The 26,101-nt window shown below is 49.7% G+C and overlaps 1 protein-coding gene across 1 annotated transcript; it reads right to left on the bottom strand.

Moving 5' to 3' along the window:
• Nucleotides 1–725: 725 nt before the first annotated feature.
• Nucleotides 726–25,662, bottom strand: LOC308424747 (blood group Rh(D) polypeptide-like; the record flags this gene model as incomplete). The annotated part of the gene is made up of 10 exons (XM_080921905.1): nt 726–752; nt 2,086–2,159; nt 4,189–4,256; nt 4,773–4,912; nt 9,231–9,368; nt 11,292–11,458; nt 12,769–12,922; nt 16,543–16,693; nt 17,975–18,167; nt 25,521–25,662. The coding sequence occupies 10 exons, from the start codon at nt 25,660–25,662 to the stop codon at nt 726–728; spliced, it is 1,254 nt and encodes a 417-aa protein (XP_080778031.1).
• Between the last annotated feature and the right edge of the window lie 439 nt (nt 25,663–26,101).

Genomic DNA, 26,101 nt, shown 5'->3' with positions numbered 1-26,101 from the left:
AGATCATCGTAAATTTGACAGGTCACAGGGTCTGGCAGCACTGCACAGACCCGTTGTCGGGGACCCTGCATCTGTCCTCCACCGGAAGGAGCTCTTGTGCCACCCCCAGGCTCCCACCTCACACAAACTACACACTTGGAAGCTGAGCTGGAAGCCTTGGCCTTGTGCAGTTGCCTTCTGGGAGCCACGATCAGTGTCATAGGTGACTTGGACATTAGACTCTTCCACACACATTGTCCGTGGGTTTGAATGATCTTAGCTTTTCAGGACACAAAAGGACAGCTTTGTTGTTCCCCCATGACATTGCAAATCACAGAGTGTGGAACTTGACAGGTCTTGGGTAAGTCCACCTCTTAGTGCTCGCTCACTCCCCAAGCAGCCCTACTCTCCACAGTACAATCTGGGGAAGGCTGAGGACCTTGTAAAACCGCTGGATGTAAAGCCTGGGTTGACCAGATGTGAGGGTTCTGAATTCCCTGAAGCCAGGAGTCAGCCACCTGGGCAGAGGCTTTATTAAGTGTGAAAAGAACGGAACCGTTGTGGATAGAAATGGACCAGAACTTTAATGCGGTATCTTCAGCCTAAAGTATGCATAGTATCTGTCATGAAAGCGAACAATAACTTAGATGATCACGTGGAAGCCTGTCTTGTAACACATGATGCAGACAAATGGAACATCAAGAAAGGGCATCTCCTTGCTCAGCCTCGTTCTCAGGTGGTTCTGCTTAAAATCCAACAGCCAAGTGAGGGAACTGTGAAGGCAAGGCATGTTTATTTTATTTTAGTATTTGATTGGGTTTTTGAGACAAGAGTTTCTCTGTGTAGCTCCAGTTGTCCTGGAACTCACTATGTAGACTAGGCTGGGATTAAAGGCAAGCCCCACCACACCTGGCTGTCACTTTCAAAAATCTTAAATTAGGAGAGCTCTTACCTGTATATTTCTCTTTGTGTTTTGTAAAAAAAAAATTTTTGAGGCAGAGTTTCTCTGTGTAGCCCTAGCTGCCCTGGAACTCACTCTGTAGACCTCAAACTCAGAGAGATCCACCTGCCTCTGCCTCCCCAGTGCTAGGACTAAAGATGTGCCCAACCACACACAGTTTGAATTAATTTTAATTAAGGACATTTTGTGTGTGGAGGATCTGCTCGCATGTCTGTCCGTGCTCCGTGCACATGCCGTGGCTACATAAGGACATCTAGTCCCTAGAACTGACTTTCCAGAAGGTCGTGAGCTGCCCTACAGGTTCTAGGAGTCAAAACCAGGTCCTCTGGGCAAACAGCAATACTCTTGACCACTGGACCATCCCTCCACACTGTACTTGTCTTCACATGTGTACATTCCCATGTGCATGCTCGTCCCTGTGTGTACTACATGTGTGCAATGTCAGAAGAGGCCAGAGATGACACCAAAATCCTTGCAACTGAAGGGTGTGGGTAACAGTGAAGCCAGAGCCTCCGTAAGAGAAGCAAATACTCTTAACTCTCCAACCCCCAGCGCTGTCCCCAAACCTGCCATTCCTCCGTCCTTAGCCTCCCTGCTGCCGGGAGTGCAGGCATGGGCCAGCACACCCAGCTTCATGGATCACGGATTCACACGGATCATTTGTTTGAACACCTCCAGAAACTCACTACCCCCATTCGCGATAGCTCGTGCCAGTTGGTGTTTTCTATTGGTGCTTGTGACACGGAAGGAGTCACAGCAGCCCCTTGTCTCTGGTGTTCATGTGACTGGGAGCACTGGCAGCCCCCGGTCTGTTTTCCTATATTACAGTGACAAGAAATAGGTAAGATGGCCACATGGGAGGATCCAGGTCTGGGGACAGTTCTCCAGCTGATGCCCATCACACATTTGGAGCTAAACACTCATTTGTGTCACTCTGTGTCCTCCACTGGCTCTGCCATTTTGGCCAAGAGAGTCAGTCTCCAGTGGAATTCCATTTCCTTATCGTTAAGCTTGGAGCACTTGAAGAAGATGCCCATGTGTCCTCTGATCTTGTATACACACACACACACACACACACACACACACACTCATGCACATACATACACACACTAAAATCTATCATGGTAATAGCTTAAAAACCTTACCTCCCAGAAAGTCTGATCATCAAAGTACTTGGCTGCGTGGGGAGCCCTCCACACTTTGACACTTAGGAGACAACCTTAAACAAAGAATTAAATGTTAAAAGAGCTCATTTGCTACCTCAAGATATCTGAAAGAATCTGGGCGGTGCTGGTGCACACCTTTGGTTCCAGCACTTGGGAGGCAGAGCAGGGTGAGTTCAAGGCCAGCCTAGTCTAAAGAGTGAGTTTCAGGACTGCCAAGGCTGGCTATACATAGAGAAACCATACCTTGAAAAAATTAAAATAACAATGATGATGAGATCACTGAAATATTCTACATAAATGGCAATATCTCAGCAGAAACCCATACTTCCCATAATTTTGAGACAGGGCTGGAGAGATGGCTCAGTGGTTAAGAGCACTGACTGCTCTTCCAGAGGTCCTGAGTTCAATTCCCAGCAACCACATGGTGGCTCACAATCATCTGTAATGGGATCTGATGCCCTCTTCTGGTGTGTCTGAAGACAATGACAGTGTACTTGCATACATAAACAAATAAATCTTTGAAAAAAAAAAAGCAAAGCTCAGCAGGTCCTGGTAACTTTGCTCATTCTACAGACTTTGGTACAGAACCGTGAAGGCAAGATTTTTTCAAAAGATAAGACGAGGCCGCGCCCAGCAGTACGTCATGGGCTTGGATCCGACACCCTTCCCCAAGATAAACTAGAAGGGCAAATTGGGGGATATGGCACACCCCTGCAACCTAGCACTCAGGAGGCAGAGGCAGGAAGATCACTAGTCACAGGGAAGGGAAGGGAAGCAGATGGGAGGAGATGGGAGGGAAAAAGGGGGGAAGAAATAGGAAGCTGAGGAGGGAGGGGGAAAAATGATAGATACATTTCAACTACAAGAGCTACCATGGAGAGCAACCTTGCTCTCTGGACCTGGATTTACAACAGGTTATGAGCAGCCAGAGTGGGTGCTGGGAACTGAACCTGGGTCCTCTGCATGAGGCACTGGTGTTCTCAAGCGCTGAACCATCTCTCCAACCCTCCAGGTCTTTAATCCCTGATTCCCTGATGTCAAGAGTGACCAGCAGAAGGGAAGCTACGTGGTCTTCACTCTCACACCACCAATCAGTTTCCTGCTGTGCTCTTTGGACTCCAGCAAAACATAAAGCTGAGATGGGAGGGTAGAGAGTTCAAGATCAGCCCTGGCTACTGAGTGAGGCTCAGAAAAATAAAGGAAAGAAAAGCGGGGAGAGAAAGGAGGAAGGACTTCCTGTGCTGAAGTGGATGCTTTGTGGCACTTGCTGACTAGAGTGTCCACTCTGGGAGGCTGGAGAATCTGGGTGTGCATCTGCTGAGTAACATTGTGTAAGGATGTCACCAGGGAATGAAAGGCAGGCTTAAGGCCTGAAGGTTTCCTCCGGCTTCTGTGCAAAGCTGGGTGCAGTTTTGCTCCTCTGGGGACTCAAGGATGTGACTTGCCCCACTCAGAACTCCAGGGAAGTTCTTTCCTCCAGGGAGCCCTGATTCTTTTGATTTTTAAAATCAGCATTTGAGGGGCTGAAGGTATGGCTTAACAGTTTAGAGTACTTGTTCTTCCAGAGGACTCAGGTTCAACTCCCAGCACCAACATGGCAGCTCACAACTGTCTGTAGCTCCCGTTCCAGAGATCCATCTTCTTCTTCTGGCCTCCACAGTTATCAGACATGCAAGTGTTACATGGACATACATGCAGGCAAAACACCCAAACACATAAAATAACATTAAAAAAAATAACTTTAAAAAACATTATCATCATGGACTAGAGAGATGGCTCTGTGGTTAAGAGCACTGACTGCTCTCCAGAGGTCCTGAGTTCAAGTCCCAGCAACCACACGGTGGCTCACAACCATCTGTAATGGAATCTGATGCCCTCTTCTGGTGTGTCTGAAGAGAGTGCCAGTGTACTCGTATACATGAAATAAATAAATAAATCTTTTTTTTTTTAAAAAAATTGTCATTTGAGCAGTCTGCTTTGTGCTTTGCTGAGCTGCCACTGAAGGTAACAGGAGGAAGGAGCCAGGCCTGAACATGTGTACCAGGGCGCGCTCTAGTGGTCGACAGCTGGTACTGCACTAACCTGTTAGGAGTCCAGTCACCATTCCCATCGCCACAGCAAAGCTGAGAGCCCCAATGTCAGTGACAGTCCTGGTTGCAATCCTAGAATGGGCAAAGCAGAGAAGCCACTTAGGTATCAGGCTGCGGGCATCGGGGACAAACGTGACAGATGGTATTCATTAGTGGTGACCTTGCTAAGAAGAGCTGTAAAGAAACCAAATGGCCTTCCCCCAGCTGGCACCTCGCTGCCATGTTCCTCTGCAAATGTCCTTAGGACAGGAAGAGAGGTTCCACGGTCCTCTCTGGCACATTAAGAATTCCCAGGCTCGGGCTGGAGAGATGGCTCAGCGGTTAGGAACACCGACTGCTCCCCCAACAACCACATGGTGGCTCACAACCATCTGTAATGGGCATCCGATGCCCTCTTCTGGTGTGTCTGAGGACAGCTACGGTGTACTCACATACATGAAATAAATAAATCTTAAAAAAGAAAAACAAGAAACAAACAAACAAAAAAATCCACCGTCACCACCAACTACAACAAAAGGTTCTCTGAATAAATTGGTACATTTTCTCCCACGTTGGATGAAGGTTAGGAGAAGATACCAAGCAACCCACCAGAACTGGGAAAAGCTGGACTCTGTCGTTATCTGAAGGCAATAGTAGGTGACCGCTCCAAGCAGACCGGGCAAGCCGAAGGTGTGGTGGATCCCACTGGGGTTCTGCAGCACGTGGTTCGAACACGCCTGGGACCAAAATGGCACATAAGCAGACCTATAAGTAAGACCCACAGTTCCTCCCAACTCTCCCACGGGACCTTGACATCAGGGGCATCTGTGGACACAGAGGCCTACCTAAACATGCCTGAAAGGTACATTCACATCTCCCCAGCAAACACTTAAAAAGCCAAGAAGAGGGGCCGGAGAGATGACTCAGTAATTAGAGCCTTCTAGAGAAGGTCCTCCTGAACTTCAGCTCCCAGGACTCTCTCTGGACTCCGTGTTCTGCATGTGGTGCATAAACAGGCTGTACTGGCTGGTTTTGTGTCAACTTGACACAAGCTGGAGTTCTCACAGAGAAAGGAGCCTCAGTTGAGGAAATGCCTCCATGAGATCCAGCTGTAAGGCATTTTCTCAACTAGTGATCAAGGGGGGAGGGCCCAGCCCATTGTGGGTGGTGCCATCTCTGGGCTGGTAGGCCCGGGTTCTATAAGAAAGCAGGCTGAGCAAGCCAGGGGAAGCAAGCCAGTAAGCAGCATCCCTCCATGGCTCCTGCCTCCAGGTTCCTACCCTGCTTGAGTTCCAGTCCTGACTTCCTCTGGTGATGAACAGCAATGTGGAAGTGTAAGCTGAATAAAACCTTTCCTCCCCAACTTGCTTCTTGGCCATGATGTTTGTGCAGGAATAGAAACCCTGACTAAGACACATACTTACAGGCAAGACGCTCATAGACATAAAAATAAATAAAATCTTTTATTTCAAATGTGGAGAAAGGCTGAGGATGTAGATCCATGGGAGAATGCCTGCAGGCAAGATGCAAGAGCCTGGGTTCCATCCACAGGCATGAGCGGATGTGCACACACACACACACACACACACACACACACACACAGAGGATGTAGTGGCTGCGGCCATGGAATAAGGACTGGGATTCTGCTCTTCTGGCAAACTCCCAGGTGATCCGGTCACAGCCGGAATGTGACATATCCCCTACAGGGGTTCACTATCTGCCCCCTCCCCCTGGTGGTCCAGTTCTAGGAAACTGTAGAACCTTTAGGGGGGGATATCTGGTAAGTACCTAGGAGTCAGTCCTATGAGTTACAAGCTAGCGCTGTCTCCACACCTTCTGTGAGCCTCCACTGAAATGTCAACAAGCGGCTGCTACTCGCTCCTGCCGCCCAAGAGCTGCTGGAGACCGTGCTTTTCCCACCACGGTGGATGGTATCCCTGCAAACCATGAGCCAAAAATAAATAAATAAATCCCCCCTTAAGTTGCTTCTTGATGGTACTCGGTGACAGAGCCAAGGAAAACAGCCAACACAGTTAGGTGCCAGTGCTAATTTTGAATAGAAGGTCTGACACAGATGCCATTCGTCTTTGAGGCTGACAATTCTATGTTGGGACAGGGGGACCAATACCTTAGCGTGTTAAGCAATACCCCTGGCTTCCAGTTCCTACAGCTCAGCAGCATGCCAACCAAGAATGTCTCTAGTTCTTGCCAAATGTCTCCCATGAGTGCCATCCACAGGACAACAGGAGATGGGACATCAGGGCGACAGCATCTGTCCACATGCCAGTCTGTCCCACAGTCCCCCTCATTTCTGCCCTCAGCAGGTCTGAGGAAACAGAGGGAATTTCCTTAGGCTCCTTCTCTTCTTCCTGTCCCCTCTGTCTCTAGAGGAAACATCCAGACCCCTGGTGTTCCAAGATACCCCAGCATTTCCTACCTCTTGAGGTGCTGGTCTCACCAAAGCCCTGGCTAACACAAACCTGCTGGGCTCATACGTGTTTCCCAGATGAGCCACATGCTTCTCTCGCCAAGCATTTGAAGGCACTGCCCCCCTCCCGCTCCTCAGAATGCCTTTCCCTTTGCCTAGTTAATTCCTGTCCACTGCTCATCCAAGGCCATCTTCCCGCTGGAAGTACTGGTTTCTACTCAGACCTGTCCTGGGCTAGCTTCTGGTGCTTGTCTGTGTGCTGTGTCTACCTTGGGTAGAAGAAGGATTACTGTGTGCATGGTGAAGGACTGGATGAACCAGCAAATGACTCATCTTCAAAGTGACAGAGCCACCCCCCACCTGGCAAAAGAGTCAAGGGAACTGAGGCACCAGGACATCGAGGGACTGGTGCTGGCTAATTTGATGTCCACTTGACACAAGCTAGAGTCGTTTTGGAGGAGAGAACCTCAGCTGAGAAAATGCCTGTGGGGATATTTTCTTGACTGATGATCGATGTGACAGCGCCCGGCTCACTGTGGATGGGGCCACCTCTACATGGCCCTGGCTTCTCTAAGAGGCCGAGCAAGCCATGGGGAGCAGCGCTCAGTCCCTATACCAGTTCCTGCCTCACACTCCTGACTTCCTCTGTGGCTGTTTGTATTCTTGGGTTAATTTGGGTTCCCAAAATAGTTTGTACAAGAACCCATATGTCCACCTATAAGACATGCCCCCAGTTGGTTTTGATTGGCAAATAAAGATGTCAGCAGCCAGTGGCTGGGCAGGGCAGACAGAGGTGAGACCTTAGGGTTTTCTCGGGCGTGGGACCAAGAGGAGGAGGAGGAGGAAGGAGGGATCCGCTATGCTGGGAGAAGGAGATGAAAGATGCCACATCTGAGAAAGTGGGAGACAGAGGGCATAGCAGCCATGTGAGTGCTGGGAGGGGGGGGATAATGTCCCAAGAAGGCTCCCTGACTGGATCCAGGGCAGCGAAGGTAGAATATTGGGTTTTCTAAGTAATAACTTGGAAATATCGGGGGGGAGGTGGATCAGCCAAGTGAAGATCAGAAAGTGTTCCAGCCACTGAGCTGTTGTAGACATATCAAAATGTGAAGGCTCTGTGTGCGTGCGTGCGTGTGTGTGTGTGTGTGTGTGTGTGTGTGTGTCTTTCATTCAGGAACCCAGAACACTAGGGCGGGTAGCAAGGAGCACACCGCCATCCGTTGGTATCTATTCAAGTAATTAATTAGGTACGGCTACAGACTACCCGCTGTAAGATGAAATAAACGCTCTCTCCCCAAATTGCTTTAGGTCATGGTATTTTATCACAGAGATAGAAACAATAACTCAGACGGGGCCTGAGCCCAATGAGATCTGTCGCCTTCTGAACCATTTCTGCTGTGTGACGATTGCTCTCACCTCAGGGTTTCAAAGTCAGAAGAGATAAGAGACATTAGTTCCCACTGCAGATGAAAAGCAGACAGGCAGGAGAGATGGCTCAGTGGTTAAGAGCACTGGCTGCTGTTCCAGAGGACCCAGGTTCAATTCCCAACACCCACATGGTGGCTCACAACCATCTGTAACTCCAGTTTCAAGGTATCTGACACCCTCACACTGATTAAGTAAGTTGTTAGAAGGAAGAAAAAGCTGAGCTGCGGTGGTCACACCTTTAGTTAGTCCCAGCACTCAGGAGGCGGAGGCAGGCAAGCATCTGTGAGTTCGAGGCCAGCCAGGTCTACAGTGTGAGTTCCAGGACAGCCAGGGCTACACAGAGAAACACTTTCTCTCAAAAGAAAAAAAGACAAAGAAAAGCAGAGGAACTTAACTTTGATCAAATCAAACTGTTGGCAAACCCTTCTTTGAGTAGAAATATTACCTAGATTCAGCCTTCAAAAACCTACAGCTAGATTGGGAGATGCCTCAGTGGGAAAGGCGCTTGCTTGGTCCCAAACCTGATGACCCCCAAGTTCAAATCCCAGGATCCATACGGTGGAAGTAGAGAACGGACTTATACAGGTTATCCCCTGACTTCTACTGCTATTTAAAATAAAGAAGCAATAAACAAATAAATAAATGTAATTTGTTTGTTTGGGGTTGTTTGTTTGTTTGTTTGTTTGTGTGAAACAGGGTTTCTCTGTGTAGCCCAGGCTGTACTGGAACTCTCACTATAGGCTAAGCTGGCCTAAAACTTAGGGAGCTGTCTGCCTCTGCCTCCCAAGTACTGGGATTAAAGGTGTGTACCATCATGGCCCAGCTACAATTTAATTTATTTAAAAATTAAAATTGTGGGGGCTGCAGAGATGGCTCAGAGGTTAAGAGCACTGACTGCTCTTCTAGAGGTCCTGAGTTCAATTCCCAGCAACCACATGGTGGCTCACAACCATCTGTAATGGGATCTGATGCCCTCTTCTGGTGCATCTGAAGACAGCTACAGTGTGCTCCTATACATGAAATAAATAAAATCTTTTTAAAAATTAAAATGATAGACAAAAACGTCTCTGGACATGGCCAGCCTTGTATCTGACTTAATAAAGTGTTCATACCTGCTGCATGCATCCACGAATAACCCAGCGATCTAGATACCACAGCATCGAAGCAAAGCAGGGAGTGGTGGCTTTTCAGTTCCTTACCCGTGGAAACTTGGCTCCCCAGATGGAGATCAACCCAGCTGTGAGGCCCAGCACCATGGCAATCCAAGGAGAAGAAATCAGGCTACTTGGGGCACCCACGGCCACGCCCCCTGCCAGCACTGCGTTGTGGATGTGAACCTGCAGAACAAGAGCTTGTGGGTGGGAGAAGCAAAGCTCAGAGAGGGCGTGGTCTCACCCACAGCCTTTCGGCGCACTGGCCAGGAGCAGCCTCCTAGTAATCCAGGCTCTCGGATCCGGAAGTCATCCCTTCCTGTACATCGCATCATGTGACCTTCATCCACAGGCTTCCTCAGCTCAGGAGTAGCCCTTCTGACTGGGCACCCTCGAGTACTTAAAAGAATAGGGTACGTTACAATAAGCTAATCTCAACACTCCGGAGGCTAGTTCAAGGCCAGTCTAGGCTATATGGGAAGATTCTGACTTTTCTTCTTTTTGTCTGTTGTTTGTTTGTTTGTTGTGTGGGAGTGTTTTATTTTGGTTTTGTTGTTCAAGAAAGGGGTTCAGTGCCCTCCTGGCTGACATGAAACTCTGTAGACCAGGCCGGCTTCAAATTCAGCGACCCACCTGCCTCTGCTTCCCCAGTGCTGAGATTAAACTCGTGTGCTGCCACCACAAGGCTATGCCCTTCCTTTTTTTTTTTTTTTTTTTTTTTTTTTTCCTTTACCTTAAAAAGATTTATTTATTTTTATTTGTATAGGTGTTTTACTGCATGTCTGTGCATTATATGCCTGTGTCGTGCCTGCAGAGCCCGGAAGAGGGCGTCAGATCATCCCTGGTTATGAAGTTCGCCACCACCGCCTCTCTCTTCAAGAATTCTTGTAAGCGCTGAGTCAGCCCTTAGCCCGGGGTCTGGCTCTGATCTCAGAAACCACTGTTACTTTGTCCATTAGCAATAGCTACTTGCTGCTTGGGTCCCTGTGACCACACTCAGCTCCAGGACGCTGTCCCTGGCTCCTGGGTCACACCTCCACTACTGCCCTCCATCCTGGCAGAACCAGAGAAACCTTGTCTGTGACCCTTCAGTTCTCGGCCTCAGAGCTCTGGGCTTTCACCTGACACCTACTTCTTAGCCTTCCTCAGAAACCCTGCCTTGTCTGCTAGAATTCCTGTCACCACCACGCTCCCTTGTAGGCACACCAACCTCCCTGTGATTGCATTGTGTTGAGAGCCTGTCACTGTGGCCAGGTTCCTCAAACCTACCCCTCCTCCACTCCTACTCCATCTGTCAGCTCAGAGCCTTTGGCTAACTACGCCTGCCTCTCTCCTCATCCATTCCTCTCTACAGTAAGTATCAGTGTCAGCATCAGGACCCACTTCACACTAAGTACCGTTCATATAGTATCTATCTTCTCTCTCTCTTTCCTTCCTTCCTTCTTTCCTTCTTTCTTGTTTTTCCTTCTTTCCTTTCCTTCCTTCTTTCTTTCCCGTTTTTTGTTTGTTTTTGTTTGTTTTTTTTTTTTTTTTTTTTTTGAGACAGGTTTTCTCTATGTAGTCCTGGCTGTCCTGAAACTCACTCTGTAGACCAGGCTGACCTCGAACTCAGAGAGATCCACCTGCCTCTGCCTCCTGAGTGCGCCAGTGAAATTTCTTGAGGGAAGAAAGACTAGCTCGTCTGCTGACTCTTACTCATGGTGGCTGGCTTCAACAACTAGCAGAAATGAGGTCTACAGTCAGATCTGTGTGGATAATATTGATTTTTTTTTAACGTACAGTAGTCTTCTGCCTGCATGTTGGGCTGTGTGAGGCTGTCAGATCCCCTGAGACAGGAATTACACACGGTTGTGAGCTACCGTGTGGGTGTTGGGAATTGAACCCAGACCCTCTGGAAGAACCCAATATTGATTGATTTAAACACACACACCAACCCCCAGGCAGCCTGACGGATCTCTGGTACCCTGAATGTTCCCTGTATGACGAACACAGAAGAGCCTATCACTGGCGCATCCTCTCCCGCAGCTTGGCCCTTTGGTTAAAGACGATAAGTGTAAGTGTTGTGCACAGAGACACACGTACTGCCCAAGAGGCAGCCTTCCTTCTCACCATGTTGATCTTGCCTTGGGGGTGACTCAGGGATGACAAGGAGGTGGCTGTCACCGTGCTGACTGCCAGGGCATAGTAGGTGTTGAACACGGCGTTCTTCTTGTCATCTGTCCCCACCAGGAGAGCAGAATTGATAGTGGGCCAGAATATCCACAAGAAGAGGGTGCCTGGAAGGTAGAGGGCTATGAGCCAGAACCAAGCCCCTGTTCTGAAATCGAGGTCTTCCAGGGTAACAGAGGAATGGCTGGAAGCTAGCAGGTGAAGCTGGTCATTTTCTAGTCTGGTGACTGGTCACCTCTCCCCTCTGAAGTCCCAGGTCGGTGGGAAGCAGACTGCACATTTCCACACCAGAGATCTAAGGCCTAGAGAACTGACATCTACTGCCGGCCCTCACTCTAACCTGTGAGACCAAATGCTTTCCTTTAACATGCAGCACGGATGCCAGAGACGGCTCAGTGGTTAAGAGCATTGGCTGGAAAAAAAAAAAGCACTGGCTGTTTTCTCCCAGCACCCACACGGTGACTCACAGCTGTCACCATCTGTCACCCCAGTTCTAGGGGACTCAAAAGCCACACGCGTGGCGCACATACGTGTATGCAGTCGAAACGGACACAAATCTATTTTTTAAAAGACACAGGTGTGTGGTCACTTATACCTGTCATCTCAGTTCTTAGGACACTAAAGTAGGGAAATTACAGTGAATTCAAGGCTAGCCTGGGCTACATAGTAAGCTATAGGCTAGCCTAGGCAACTATATGAGATTGTCTCAAAACAAAAATCTTCCTCCTGCTGTATGTCACAAGGACGGGCACAGGTCATAAGTGTTGGTGGTAAGAATCTTTACCCATGAGCCATCTCGCTGGTCCATAACTCCCTAGATTTTAAAAAATATATTTTTTAAAAGTATTTTTCATGCATTAGTGTTTTGCCTGCATGTATGTGCATACATACACATACATGCCTGATGCCTGTATTCCAGGCCAGAAGAAGGCATAAAACTGGAGTTATAGGCAGTTGTGAGCCACCTTGTGGGCACAGGGAGCAGAATCCAGTTCCCCTGCTAGAGCGGCCAGGGCTCTAACCACTGAGCTTCTCCTCAGCTCTCCCCACCCCTATCCCCAATCCCCAGCATTTCTTCCTCCCAATTCTTCGTTTTCTTTACAATGTTGACTTGCCAATAGGCTTCCTTACTGTTAGAGACAAAAATATTAGCCTTTCTGAACTTTCAATCCTCCTGCCTCAGCGTCCCGAGTACTGTAGTCCAGGGTGCATCACCATATCCGAGTCTCTGCCAAATTTTATTGGAGAGAGTTCTCCTAAAAGGAAAGGCTTTAATCCAAAGCTATCAGTCAACAACATTATTAGAAACTAAGGGCCTTTATGGAAGGGATGGGGTCAGAGGCCACGGAAGGATTTCTCAGCAGGGTTTGTGTAGAGTGTTCTGTTCAGGTGGGCTACCCAGCCCTCTGGTCCTTACCCAGCATGGCAAACAGACTGGAGCTCTTGGACATTTGAATTTTTCCTGTCTCATGCAGTTTCCTGGGCAGGGACCTGGAAAGCCACCAACCCACAGTCAGCCCGAAATAGGCCCCAAACACGTGCCCATGCATCATGATGACGTGGTCCTTTATCTGCAACAGAGCACAGGAGTTTGGTGAGTGTCTGCGTCTTAGGCAAAGAGGTAGCTGCCCCTCTCAGACAGTCCTAAGCTTCCTGGGGGAGGCATGACTTGAACTCTGCTCTGCCATTCAGAGCGTATCCAGCCCAGCCTCAGAAGAGCCAGTGCATGGCTACGCCTGGAGTGACAAGTGACACAGCCTGTCCTGTAACAGCATGCCACAGCTGGATAGACTCTGGGTTCTCACTAATCATACCTCATAAGTAGTGTACTGGCTGGTTCTGTGTCAGCCTGACATAAGCTGGAGTTATCACAGGGAAAGGAGCCTCAGTTGAGGAAATGCCTCCATGAGATCCAGCTGTAAGTCATTTTCTCAACTAGTGATCAAGGGGGGAGGGCCCAGCCCATTGTGGGTGGTGCCATCCCTGGGCTGGTAGACCTGAGTTCTATAAGGAAGCAGGCTGAGCAAGCCATGGGAAGCAAGCCAGTAAGTGACATCCCTCCATGGCCTCTGCATCAGCTCCTGCTTCCTGACCTGCTTGAGTTCCAGTCCTGACTTCCTCTGGTGATGAACAGCCATGTGGGAGTGTGAGTTGAATAAACCCTTTCCTCCCCAACTTGCTTCTTGGTCATGATATTTGTGCAGGAATAGAAACCCTGACTAAGACATGTAGGAAGTTTAATAAGCCTTGGGCCTCATTCTTAGTGGATTTAGAGTAAAGTAAAGGCTGTTTTCAGAGTCTTCAAAAAACAAACCCTCAGAATTGGTTGGCTCTTCACTCCTGCTGCTGCCTTGGCCAAAGCCACCTTTAGGGATGCTCCAATTTCTGCCATAACCCTCCAGCAGGACTTTCTGTTTCCACCCTTGTCCCGATTGAATATTCTCCCAACAGCGGTAAAACCTGCCACTTCTTGCCCAGAATCCTCCAGGGGTTTCCACTTCCCTCAGAGTGACTCTCACAGGAGACCCTGTGAGCGCTGCCCTTGCTCCTGCCTCACCTCTCTTCCCTCCACACCTCCCCTCAGCCTGCTTCCAACTCCTCACACCTCCAGCAGCCTCTCACTTCAACAGCTTCAAAAGCCTGCTCCCTGGACAGAGGGGGATGGGCAGGGAGGAGGAAGTGGTCGGTCCCTGGGAGTGAGCAACAGGCAGGTACATCTCAGTCTGCTTTCTAGGACAACCAAAGGGCAAGCCTGTGTAAAGGGTGTGGGCAAAGACACAGGGGCCTCTGGATCCAGGGCAGGCTGCTGAGGCCAGACACCCTCCAGGGCTGGCCTTGAAAACTGCTTGGTGGAGCTTCCCAACTGGTGTCTGGTGTCTTATCCGTCCCTCAGATTTCTGCCTCACCTTTCTATGGTTTACTTGACTATAGGATTTGTCACTAACTCGACACCCTTTGGCCCATTTCATTTTTCACTGGTAACCGTTCCTTCCTTCCCCACAGCCTCAGGAATGACTGATTCTTCTCAAATGGGCAGATGATGCTAAGAGCCCTTGCTCATGCATAAAGATGCAGAAGGATATGCCTGCATTACCAACTCATAGAAGCCTAAGGTAAGAGGATGGTGTGATTTCAGGGCCAGTCTAAGCTACAAAATGGAGACCCTGTCTCAGATACACCTAAAACTGAGCTTATATATATATAGTTCATTTTGTTGAATGCTTGCTTAGCATACACAAAACTCCAGAATCAATCCCCAGAGCCACGTAGACTGGGTGTGGGACACATGCCTGTACCTCTAGCACTCAGAACATAGAGACAGGCAGAGCAGAAGTTCAAAACAGCTTTGGTTCACAGGGAGTGCAGCGTGGGAAACATGAGACCTATCTCAAACGCACACGCATGCACACCAATCAATTAGCCGAATATAAAAAAGGTTAAGCCAGGAAGTAGTGACCTTTAATACCAGCATTCAGGAGGCAGAGGCAGGAGGATTTCTTGAGTTTGAGAGCAGCCTGGTCCACAGAGCTACACAGAGAAACCCTGTCTCCAAAAACCAAATTAGGGGCTGGAGAGATGGCTCATTGGTTAAGAGCACTGGAGTTCAAATCCCAGTAACCACATGGTGGCTCACAACCATCGGCAATGGGATCTGATGCTCTCTTCTGGGGTGTCTGAAGACAGTGCCAGTGTACTCATATATATAAAATAAATAAATCTTTAAAAAATTAATTAAATAATTAAAAAACAAAATTTAAATGAAAATTTATTTTTCTTTACTTACATGTGTGTGTCTGTGTGTCTGTGTTAGTATCTGAGCATGCTCAGAGGCCAGAAGAGGGAACTGAAGCTCCCTGAAGCTGGAGTTATAGCTGTTCCTGGGCTGCCTGACAAGGGTGCTAAGGACTGAACTCAGGACCTCTGGAAGAGCAGCAAGTGCTCTAACCACTGAGCCATCTCTCCAGTCCTCCAGCAACCTATGTTTTAAGTGGGTACCAAGGATTAAACTCAGGTCATCAGGCTTGTATGACACTTTAATGCACTGAGCTGTCTCCCTCATTCTGGTTTTTCTTTGTTTGTCTGCCTGTCTGTTTGTTTCTATGTTTGGGGGAGGCTGGGGGTTGTTTTGTTTTTGTTTTTTTGAGATAGGGTTTTCTTTGTGTCATCCTGGCTGTCCTGGAACTCACTCTGTAGACCAGGTTGGCCTCGAACTCAGAGATCCACCTGCCTCTGCTTCTCAAGTGCTAGCATTAAAGGCTGGTACTAGCACAGCCTGGTTTTGTTGTGTTTCTGAGACAAGGTCCTCATAGCTCAAGTTAGCTTCAAATCTGCTGCATAGCCAAAGATGACCTTGGACTTCTGATCTTTTTGTCTCCACTGTCCCAGTCCTGGGATTAGAAGTATGTGGCCCAGCCTCTGGTCTTGCCCTGTCTTGATGACGGCGTTTTACTGTGAGGACTGTGTTGTCACTTGCAGCCGGCTGCACTCGAGGCTACCCTATCACATGCCCTGCCCCTCCGCTCTAGAATAAAAACTGAGGGGAAACAGTGTTTCTTTTACAGGGCCTGGCACCTAGCAGCAATGGAGGGGTGGGGTGGGGACCTGCTTTTCAGTAAAGAGAAAGCTACTGCACAGAGAGGAATGTGCCCAATTGATGCAGGACACCTGGGGACTCCAAGGCTTCTGGTCACTTTCTGAGTCTAGTTAAACTTCACGGACCTGGAGATTCTTGTTCTAAGTTCCCCTCCTTCTGCCTAGAAACCATCAGTGACTCAGAACTCTATTCGTTCTTTCTTGAGAGAACCCTGACTAGTGCATTCTGGGAATTCATCTTATGTGTCCCATAATAACCTTATGAAGAAGCTGGAGAGATGGCTCAGCAATTTAAAGCACTGACTGCTCTTCCAGAGGTCCTGAGTTCAATTCCCAGCAACCACATGGTGGCTCACATCCGTCAGTCATGGGATCTGATGCCCTCTTCTGGAAGGCAGGTGTATACACAGAGCAAGCACTCAGATACATTAAATAAATAAATACATCTTTAAAACAAAACCAAAAACCTTGTGAAGCTCCAGGCCCTCACTTACTGTGTTTGACCTTCAGTGGAGTCTAACCACTTGCGGCTCCATTTGGGGTAGTGTCCTACCTCCCCACCTTCTCCAAGGTCTCCCTCATAGCCCTGGGAACTCACATTGAAGACCTTGTAGTCAGCAAATCTGATGGCACCAAAGGCCATTGCCTCCATCAGCACCATCACGACCAGCTGCACCAAGTTTACCTTCCCCAGGACAGCGCCCGCTGAGATCAGCACAGGCAAGGTGCTCATGGTGGCTATCTGGATGCTGAGAAAGGGGGTGGGGAGGGAGGAGGGAGGGGAGAGGGAGGGGGAGGAGGGGAGGGAAGGAGAGAATGAGGAAGAGTATCTCTCACCAGGCTCCGCCCACAGGAGGGCTACTTCAGAGTGGGGCTCTCCTGCCCCCCACCAGGGCGGCACCTGTAGGCTGAGTTTTCTTTGCACACGCCCACGGTACAGGGATGCTCGGAGTCTCTGAGCCTCTCCTACAAACATTACTGTGATTCAAAGTGGCTTTTTCTTCCCCCGGGGACACAACTGCCTGAATTCCACGGCAACCTCACACTTCCTTTCTGCTGTGGCCACTCAGATGCTCAGTAGAGGGCGCTGTGTACCTGATGGCCCACCAACCCAGCGGCAGTAGGGAACTCATAAATCGAGGCTGGCATAATGAAGCCTGTCAAATCCTTCCTCTCCTGCACTAGTGTGAAAGGTAAGTGTGGGGGTAGAAAAATCTTTGGTTGTTGTTGTTTTCAAAGTGATTTTGGTCGGCTGAGGAGACATGGGGTTTCCTGAGACAGCTGTGCCAACTGGGCTTATCATGGAAGGCTTCCTGGGAGAGGTAGCCCTGGGCTGTCCTCTGAAGCCTAGGGATTTAATGAAGCTGGCATCCAGATGCTGTTGAGAGACTACTGAAATGCCCAAGGTTAAAGTTCAGCCCTCCATCAGCAAGGGTTGCTAGGTCCTCATGATGTCCCCCACAGTGGACAAAGGGCCAGGGAGTTGGAAGGATGGCCACTACCTACTGATAACAAACATGGGGTTCAGGTCCCAGCTAAATCTAAAGCCAGAGTCCACCGGTCTACACAGTCTTCCCAGCCTTCACCGTTGTTCATGAGGCTCAAAGGTGTGTGGGGAAGGGCTGGGATGAAAGGCCAGCATAACCACCACCCAGCGCTGTTCTTTGTCTTGAAGACAGTGCCTGCCTCTCTAGGGGACAGTTCTGTTTCCTATTTTGTTTTGTTTATTTCTTTTCTTACGTTTCCTACCAACCTCTGTCCATTGTTCATAATAACAATCCAAGTCATTAATCACAGACTAGGGAGAATCCAGGGAGAGCTATAAATCCAGATCCCTGGGTACCACGGGGTTGGCATACCCATACCCAGCAGGGCCAATCAAATTAGATTTCTGTATAAGCAATGAAAATCTTGTAGAAACAGTATGTCCTATGTACTTTGTAGGCCAGAGAGAAGAAGGGCCGAGAGGTCTCGATCTTCTAGAACCTTCCCCCTCCTCAGTCCCATGTGACCCAGCTCCTTTCAGTTACCTGGAAAGATCGTTGACCTTGACCATGCTCAATTTGAAGACCAGGCGCAGGAAATGGTCCAGCAAGATTGTCCCCTGAACCCCGAGGACCAACATGAAGAAGTTGAAAGCCACACTGCTCCAGCTATGTCTCTGAAAGGACGAGGACAGGAAGCCGAAGCCCAAGGCTGCCACAAGAGTCAAATCCTGGAGAACTATGAATGGGGAGGGGTGGAGGGGGTGAGGAGAAAGGGAGAAAGGGTGAGAGTCAGACACAGTGGCCACTGAAAGGGACATCTGAGGTAATTTAAGGGAACTTGGGCAAATTGCCTCTCCTCTTTGGGCCTCAACATTCTCATCTGAGCAATGGGGTAATGACTACTGAGCGCACAGGGCTGAGGCGGAGAGAGATGAGTGAGAGTTGGTGAGGTGGCTCCTGCAGGCATGAGCGCACAGGTAAAATTGAAGGTAAAATTGCCCTGGGATTGTGGGCAGGGATCCACCATGGTTGTACATACTAAGGCCTCTGCAACTGATCAGTTCAGGTGTGATGGAAAAGAGGAGGCAAAGGTGGCTCAGAGTTCCTGTGGCATGAGCCAAGTCATCTTCATAAGAAGCAAGTTGGAGGGACTGAAGAGATGGCTCAGGGGTTAAGAGCACTGACTGCTCTTCCAGAGGTCCTGAGTTCAAATCCCAGCATCCACATGGTGGCTCACAACACACAGAGATATGATGTGTCTGAAGACAGCTACAGTGTACTCACATACATAAAAGAAAAAAAGAAAAGAATGATCTCTGCCACAGCTGTCTAGACCCCAGTGTAGTGGATCAGACCTTTCTGCCTTCAGGGAGGGAGGCCAAGGTTTCACTCTCACTAGTCTGGTCCCCGATGCTCTGAAGCTCTGAATACTCCTTCCTCTCCCTCCATCCTCAGTGCAGCTACACAGCCAAGACCCTCAGGGATCCAAGCTGTCAGTTCCAGGGAATCGTGGACAAGTATTAATGGTAGCATTAGGACCACTCCTCCAAAAAAATCCATAATGTACACGTACGTGTGTTCCAGCATCTTATCAAGTCCAGACGCTCACGCTCACTACATCTAGAACAGCTCCAGATGCTTCAGCCTTCTCTCTTAGAAACAGACGCTTCTATTGGACCTGTTCCCTCTGATCTATCCTCAGATGCTTCCACAGACCCTGAACAACAAGGAAACGCCAACTCTAAGACTGGACAAACATCTGCACTCCCACTTTTCTAGATGCTCCAGAAATGTCGCCCCAAAACAAGCACGAAGCAGTCAGAGATCATAACGACCTTATTCCTGCTCCACCATCGCCTCTAAGTTTTCTTTTTAATGAAACCGAAACAGGGGAATGTTGGGATTCGGTAAACCCCACCCCACAGTTACCTGGCAACAGCCAGGTATGCTCTGCCCCAGTTACCTGGCCCTATAAAGGGGACTGCGTGCCCCCTCCTCTCTCTCTTGCTCTCTTGGCCTCTTGCTGTCCCCCCTCTTTCTCTCCATGTGCTCACGGCCGGCCTTTGCTTCTCTACTCCTCTCTCTCTGCCTCTACTACCCTCTTAACTCTCCCCTCCCCATGCCCTGAGTGAACTCTATTCTGTACTATACTGTTGTGTGGCTGGTCTTCCAGAGGCACCCCCCCCCGTGCCCCCCATGCCTCGCTGCACCTCCATGGAGCATATCCACCCCACTCTCTTCATCTTTTTCCTAACACTAACCCAGGTGCCTATTAGCCGACCAAAGTGCGCACAGGTTTCCAGACTCACTCGGTACCTGTGCCATCCCCGGTTCTCATCCCTGCCCCTTATCCTGCATTTCTCCAGCCGAGTGGGCTTCCCTTCTCTCCCCCAGCTTTTATTTCCTATGTCACGCTGACATTTTGACTACGTGTTCTCTTGGCACTCTTTCTCAGGTCTCCTGATTTCTTTTGCTTGGCTCACTTTTGTCTTTCATGATCTGCTTGTCCCCCCCCCCCCCCCCCCACTCCTCCATCTCTCTTTTCTTGTTCTGCCTAGTTCTGTCTGGATCCTTGCCTCTGGATCAGATTACACTTCCTCAGATCTACAATAAAAGCCTCTCCTAGTGCTGTCCCAAGCACTTCGGAGGCAGAGGCAGATGTGAGTTCAAAGCCATCCAAGCCTATGGAATGAATTCCAGGACTGCCAGTGCTACACAGAGAAACTCTTAATACCCCACCTCCAAAATAACAACAACAACAACCCCCCCCCCCACCAGGGTCACTTTCTTCTTCATTCATAGAAAAGCTGTCTCACCAGCTTTAGAACCAAAGCCGGAAGCCGGCCCTGAGGTGTATATTTTACATATCAAAGCGGACCTGGCCAGCAAGTTCTCCCAGCATCTCTCAGTCCTACCTGGTATGCCCTACCCCCAACCCTGAACTTTCTAGCCCAGGAGTTTGGCTGTGCTTCCCCAGGGGCTCGTCCCTATATAATTTGATTTAGTCTCTCCTTCTCCTTCTTCTTTGTCTCTCTTCTTCTTCCTCCTCCTCCTCCTGCTCCTCCTCTCCCTGGGCTCACTCACTGGCTCCCCACCCCATTCTATCTCCCGATGTTGACTTCTCTGGCCTCTGTCCTTGGGGCCAGTGAAATCACCCAAGAGCAGCTTCCCAACAAACCTGCCTTTAATCTATTCTAATCTGGCTTGAATTGGTTCATTTCACGGACCTACAACTAACCTCAGTTATTACTACGCTAACCACCATGTAAATGGTGTGCGGGCTACTCCAGCCTTCGGCGAAGAGGCTTCAGCCACACAACAACCTGCTGAACTGAGCTTTTGGCAGTTTCTTTCCCAAATCCGGGCCAACAGAATGCCAACAAATGGACTTTCTGGTGAGACATATTTTCCCACCTTCTGTGTGCAGTGAACCTCTGAGGGAATGTGGGCCAGTGTAATGAAGGTGATTCTGACCAGGAACTGGCCTGTGGAGAGAGCTATTTACCAATCAGTCTCCACAGGAAGAAATCCCTGGTCTCAGTCTTGGCTCTGCACACAAGGGGACCACTTTCATTACTGAAAAATTCCTTTGGCGTTAGAGGCCACGGCACTCACTTAGACTGGAGAACTCAGTGTCTCGCCAGTGTATGCAGTCAGTGGACAGTGCAGGAAGCAGCCCTGGGATCTGGTGCCTAAGGACTGGCATTGAGGAGACCCTACCCTCTCCCCTAATGAGGGAGGAAGGGTGCAGGGTGGGATCCCTTTTCCCCTGTTCATCTTCTTGGCAACCCTACGGGATGAGGTGAGGAACATGGCATCTTTTGCACATCCTCTTAGGATGGTTCAAATTCCTCGGGGGCCAAGCCCGAAAAGTGTGTGACTTCTGATGTACATTTGGGACTGAGAACTGTGGTCAACCAAAAACCATTCTTCCGGAAATATGTCCCGCCTTTGATTGCAAGACAACTTGTCTTTGCATCAGGGCAGTGTCTCTGCAGGCTGGGAGGGAACCAGCAACCCATGAGTTCCTGAATTTCTCTGGGCCACACAGTGCACCCCGCTCTGGTCTGGTACCGCGAGTGCTTTTCAGCCAGGTAGGCTGGCTCTGGTGTGCGCCTCGTTAAGCATAACGATCTTAGGCAAATCTTTTGTCCTTTCTGAGCCTCAGTTTCCCTCTCTGGAAATCATAGGATTGGGCTTGATAGTCTCCGAGCCTGGAATTTACAGCCTTAGAACATTCTGAAGAGGGGTTTAGGAGAGGGGTAGAGTTGAGACTAAAGGTTAGAAATTAGAGGGCGGGGGTAGGTCCAGGCGTTTCCTGGCTCAGCTGCCACCTATTCCAGGAATGGATTTTCCTCCCCGCCCCCGCTCCCCATCCCTCACTGGGTCCCAAGGCAGTAACCGGAGAGCCTTAGGCTGTTTGAAGAGACTGAGGGAAATAGTTCCCAGACGCTCTGTCGCTGTTCTGGAACCTGTGCTCCGGTTCTTTAGCGATAACATCTGGCCTCGGGCGCCCTCCCTGCTTCCCGCCCCCACCCCTAAACCCAGCTTTTCCCACTTCCTCTCCCGGAGGGTCCAGGCTCGGAATCGCTCTTTTCAGGGCTCACTCCCGCCCCTTCCCATGCCCATCTAGGGCTGAGTCCTGCTCCGAGGGCTTGGGTACCTACACGGGTGGTAGCCTCTGCCCGTCACACCACTACACCAGCCAGGGCTGATAAACTGGTGAACTGCAAGGTGTTCCGAGTTTGATAAGGACCTGTCAGGACTGGGTGGGGGAAGATTTTCACTGCGTTCTGGGAGTGACATTTCAGGCCTTCAGGGAGGCAAGAAAGTAACCTCTGAGCACAGCCACAAAGCAATGGAGGCAGTCTCCAGCATCCTCACGACCAGACCCAAGTCTCCACCTCAGTCTGCGATAACCACCGGTTATCTTTCCTGTTTTACAGATAGAGGAGGGAACGCACAGAAGGCTGTGACTAGCACGGCTGACACAGCTGCTGAATGGTGACAAAGAGATTCGAACCCCATAGACCCTCTGGCCTCTTTCTCCATGTGCAGTGAGACCTGAGTTTGCATGTCAGGGTTAAGACTCGGGTTTTCTCAGTCTCACTTATCTGTAAAATGGGCTCACGGGCTCCTGAAAACTCTGGTGTTAGGACAGGAGCACACACTCATGTATTACTCTGGCTGACAGATTGCTCTCTGTGCTGAGGCTTTTGGATAACTGCAGCTCAGCCCTAGAGTTTGTCCACACAGACCTCTTGCCTTTTGCTCTTTGGGGCCTGCCCACCCACTCCAGCCCCTCCCGATAGTCTAAGGAAGCAAGGCATGGGGAGCGGGGGACTACTGTCATGGGGGCCACAGCACTTGGCACTGTCTCCTTCCCCAGAGTCTCTGCTCCTTCCCATCCCTCCATCACAGGAGTAGTCTGGGAATAGAGCTTTATCTGAGGTGGAGGTACCAGGTGTGGGGTGCTGACTCACCACTGGAGAACCCCTCTTGTTTCCCTATAACACTGCCCCTAAGGAGAGCAAGGGCCAATGGTGGCTTACCAAGCAAAGACCCCAAGAGATAGTCCCCCACTTTGGCGATCACAGGATGGGGCTGTCTCGGGCAAACTGATCCAGATGGCGCCCCCACGGAGCGTGCCTCTGGGTGTTTGTTACTCCCACTTGAGTTCGACTGTGTAATTAGCCTTAGACAATGGAGTATCAGTAAACATAGTCTAAATGCGTCCTTCCACTCTGTTTTCGCTTGCTGCGGCTGCCAGGTGAAGTCTGACGCTTGCCTTGGGGAAATGAGGCCGGGTGGAGCCATCTTGTCCCAGCTAGACTCCTAGGTTTTGGATAGATGAGTGACCCCAAGTGAAGCTGCCAACTTAACAATACCCACTTGCTGAGCCACAGAATCATGGTCATTGCTACCCCACACACACACACACACACACTATCCTAGAACTCAGAGACCCACCTTACTCTCCTTCCCGAGTGCTGGGATTAAAGGGATAGGGCACCCCATCATCACCGGGCTTGACATGGTTGCTTTTTTAAGGCACTAAAGTTGGGGATGGTTGTTACACAGTCATAGATGACCAATAGATTCTGCTTCCCTTAATTAAGCACCTCACAGACATCCCACCTTTAGCCCAGAATGAACAAAACACTGTTGGTTTACACATCCGCCCACTTGCGTTTGTGTTTCTTTAAGAACCGGTGTGGGGTTTGAATGAGAATAACCTCCACCTGATCTTGCCTTTGGGATTTGGTCCTTGATTGGTGGAGTGTTTGAGAATGGGGAGGAGGCGTGGCCTTGGAGGAGGTGCTTTACAACTGCAGGCTTTTTGGCTTCAAAAGTCCCTTGCCCGCCTAGGGGTACTCTTGGCCTCGTGCTGGAGGTCTGAAACTTGAGCTCCCAACTGTTCCCATCGTGGTAGGAACTTTACGTGGGTCCTCTGGCTTTTAACCCCTGAGCCACCTCTCCGGCCCTAATTATTAATTTTTAAAATTTTGCCAGGAGACACCATGCAAAAACCGGGGAGACCAACTGTCAGCCTGATGTGCTGCTAGGTGACACTGGGTCAGCGACAACAGCAGAGGACCTAGTTCCTCAGTGAGAAATGGAGGACATAGCAGCCTGCCTCCTTGGGTTGTTGTGAGGGACCAGTGGGAAGCCATTTGAATAGTGCCTCATATACAGCAAGTGGTTAATAAGGACCAGCTGCATGCTCCGTGTGTCACCGTGCGTGCGTGTAATACTCGGCTAGTGGAGGAGCTGGAAGGAACGAAGTTAAGGTGAACATCGGGTTGGATGTTAAAGAAGTGAGTGAACCTGGTGGTGGCGCACACCTTTAATCCCAGCACTCTGGAGACAGAAGCAGGTAGAGCTCTGAGTTCAAAGCCAGCCTGGTCCACAGAATGAATTCCAGGACAGCCAGAGCTGCACAGAGAAATCCTGTCTCAAAAACACATGCACATACAAAGAAATGGAATTAGAACTGTGTGGCGGGGGGGGGGGGGGGGGGCTGGAGAGATGGCTCAGCGGTTAAGAGCACTTAAGAGCTCTTCCAGAGGTCCTGAGTTCAGATCCCAGCAACTACATGGTGGCTCACAGCCATCTGGAATGGGATCCGATGCCCTCTTCTGACCTGCAGGCATGCATGTAGGCAGAATGGTATATACAATAAATAAAACTTTAAAAAACAAAAACTGTACAGGAGCCTTTGGATGAGCTCTTCTGCTAACTGGCTCAGGCTGCAGCTGTGTCTTGGGGACACCCCTCAAGGGGCCCACCTGTTTGTCATGAGCCTTCTGTCAGCCTCAGAGAGGAAAGGATTCCGACATGTTGGTATGTTCTGTACAGGAGCAAACACACACCACTGTGGACATGTGACTTGTTTCGGGTTGTTCTCATCACAGCCACACACAGAATAAACCATCATTCTCCCCGGCAGTCACTTTTTTTGGGTTCTGAATTCCAACCCAAAGCAGGTTTTCTGGCCCTGGAGAGGAGGCAGGGAAGCAGGGAAATGAAGTATAGAAAAGAGCCAGCAAACAGTGGGAGGAGGGGCTCTTTGTTGCAGAGGAGCAGTGTTTGGTTCCCAGCATCCCATTCTGGGTCACTCGCTGTTGTAAAACCAGTTCCTAGGGGATGCAGTGCCTCTGGCCCCCTGGGGGGGTCTACATTCATATGCACCCCCACAAAGACACATACATCTAATTAAGAATCATAAAAGTAACTTTTTTTTTTTAAAGGAAGGAGTAACAGAGACCCCACAACACAACACTACAACACAGCATGACAGTTGTTGTCACAAAGGACAGAGCAGGGGACAGAGAAGTAGAACATTATAAAGACCCTTTGCATAGGGAATTTAGGGCCACATCCTCTGTACTGTGTCGGAAAATCCAGGTGGGGCTCTTGGAAGACGGAAATCCCAGGCCACCCCTAAAGCCCAGCCTATACTGTCTTCTGCAACCAATGGAAGGGCTAGAATTCCTCCACCCTTGTAGAGAGGAGTGCCTGAGGCCTCGGGGACCCACAGACCTCCCTTACCCCTGGACCATTTGACCCCTTACCCCGGGCCCCTCACCTTGATAGATCGCCATGAACTTGTGATCCACCTGGGCAGTGTCCTCGATGAAAAAATAGAACAGGAGAATGAATGTCACCTGCAGCATGAGGGCCCACAGGGGCAGGCAGCAGCGGAGGGACCGTGGGTACTTAGAGCCCATTTTGTGTCTGTTGCTGGGTCCAAGTGCTGCCAGCTGCAGGCTTCACTGGCGTCCCCCACACCCACTTGAGGGAGCGATAGGAGACACCCGCCAAAGGTCTTATCTCAGGCTGCAGGGCTGGCCTAGCACGGAGGGATGTCATGGGAGGAAGAGGTAACATGTATTCAATATGGTTGTTCTTCCGGTCAGTGTTGGCTGGATTCCTGTTGGGAGCTCCTACTGGGCTTGGTTTTATTCATTTTATTTTATTGGCCTTTTCTGAGCTAGGGTATCTCTATGTAGTCCTGGCTTGGAACTCACTGTGTAGACCAGACTGATTTAGCAATTCTCCTGCTTCTGTCTCTAAGTGCTAGGATGACAGGCAAGCATCACCATATCTGGCTTTGTGCTCAGTGTGAAGGAAAACATTCGCTTGTCATCCACCCATCCTTTAGACTTG

The sequence above is a fragment of the Micromys minutus genome (assembly GCF_963924665.1).
Source record: "Micromys minutus genome assembly, chromosome: 9".
Taxonomy (NCBI): Eukaryota; Metazoa; Chordata; class Mammalia; order Rodentia; family Muridae; genus Micromys; species Micromys minutus.
This window is presented reverse-complemented; position numbering and strand designations above follow the sequence as displayed.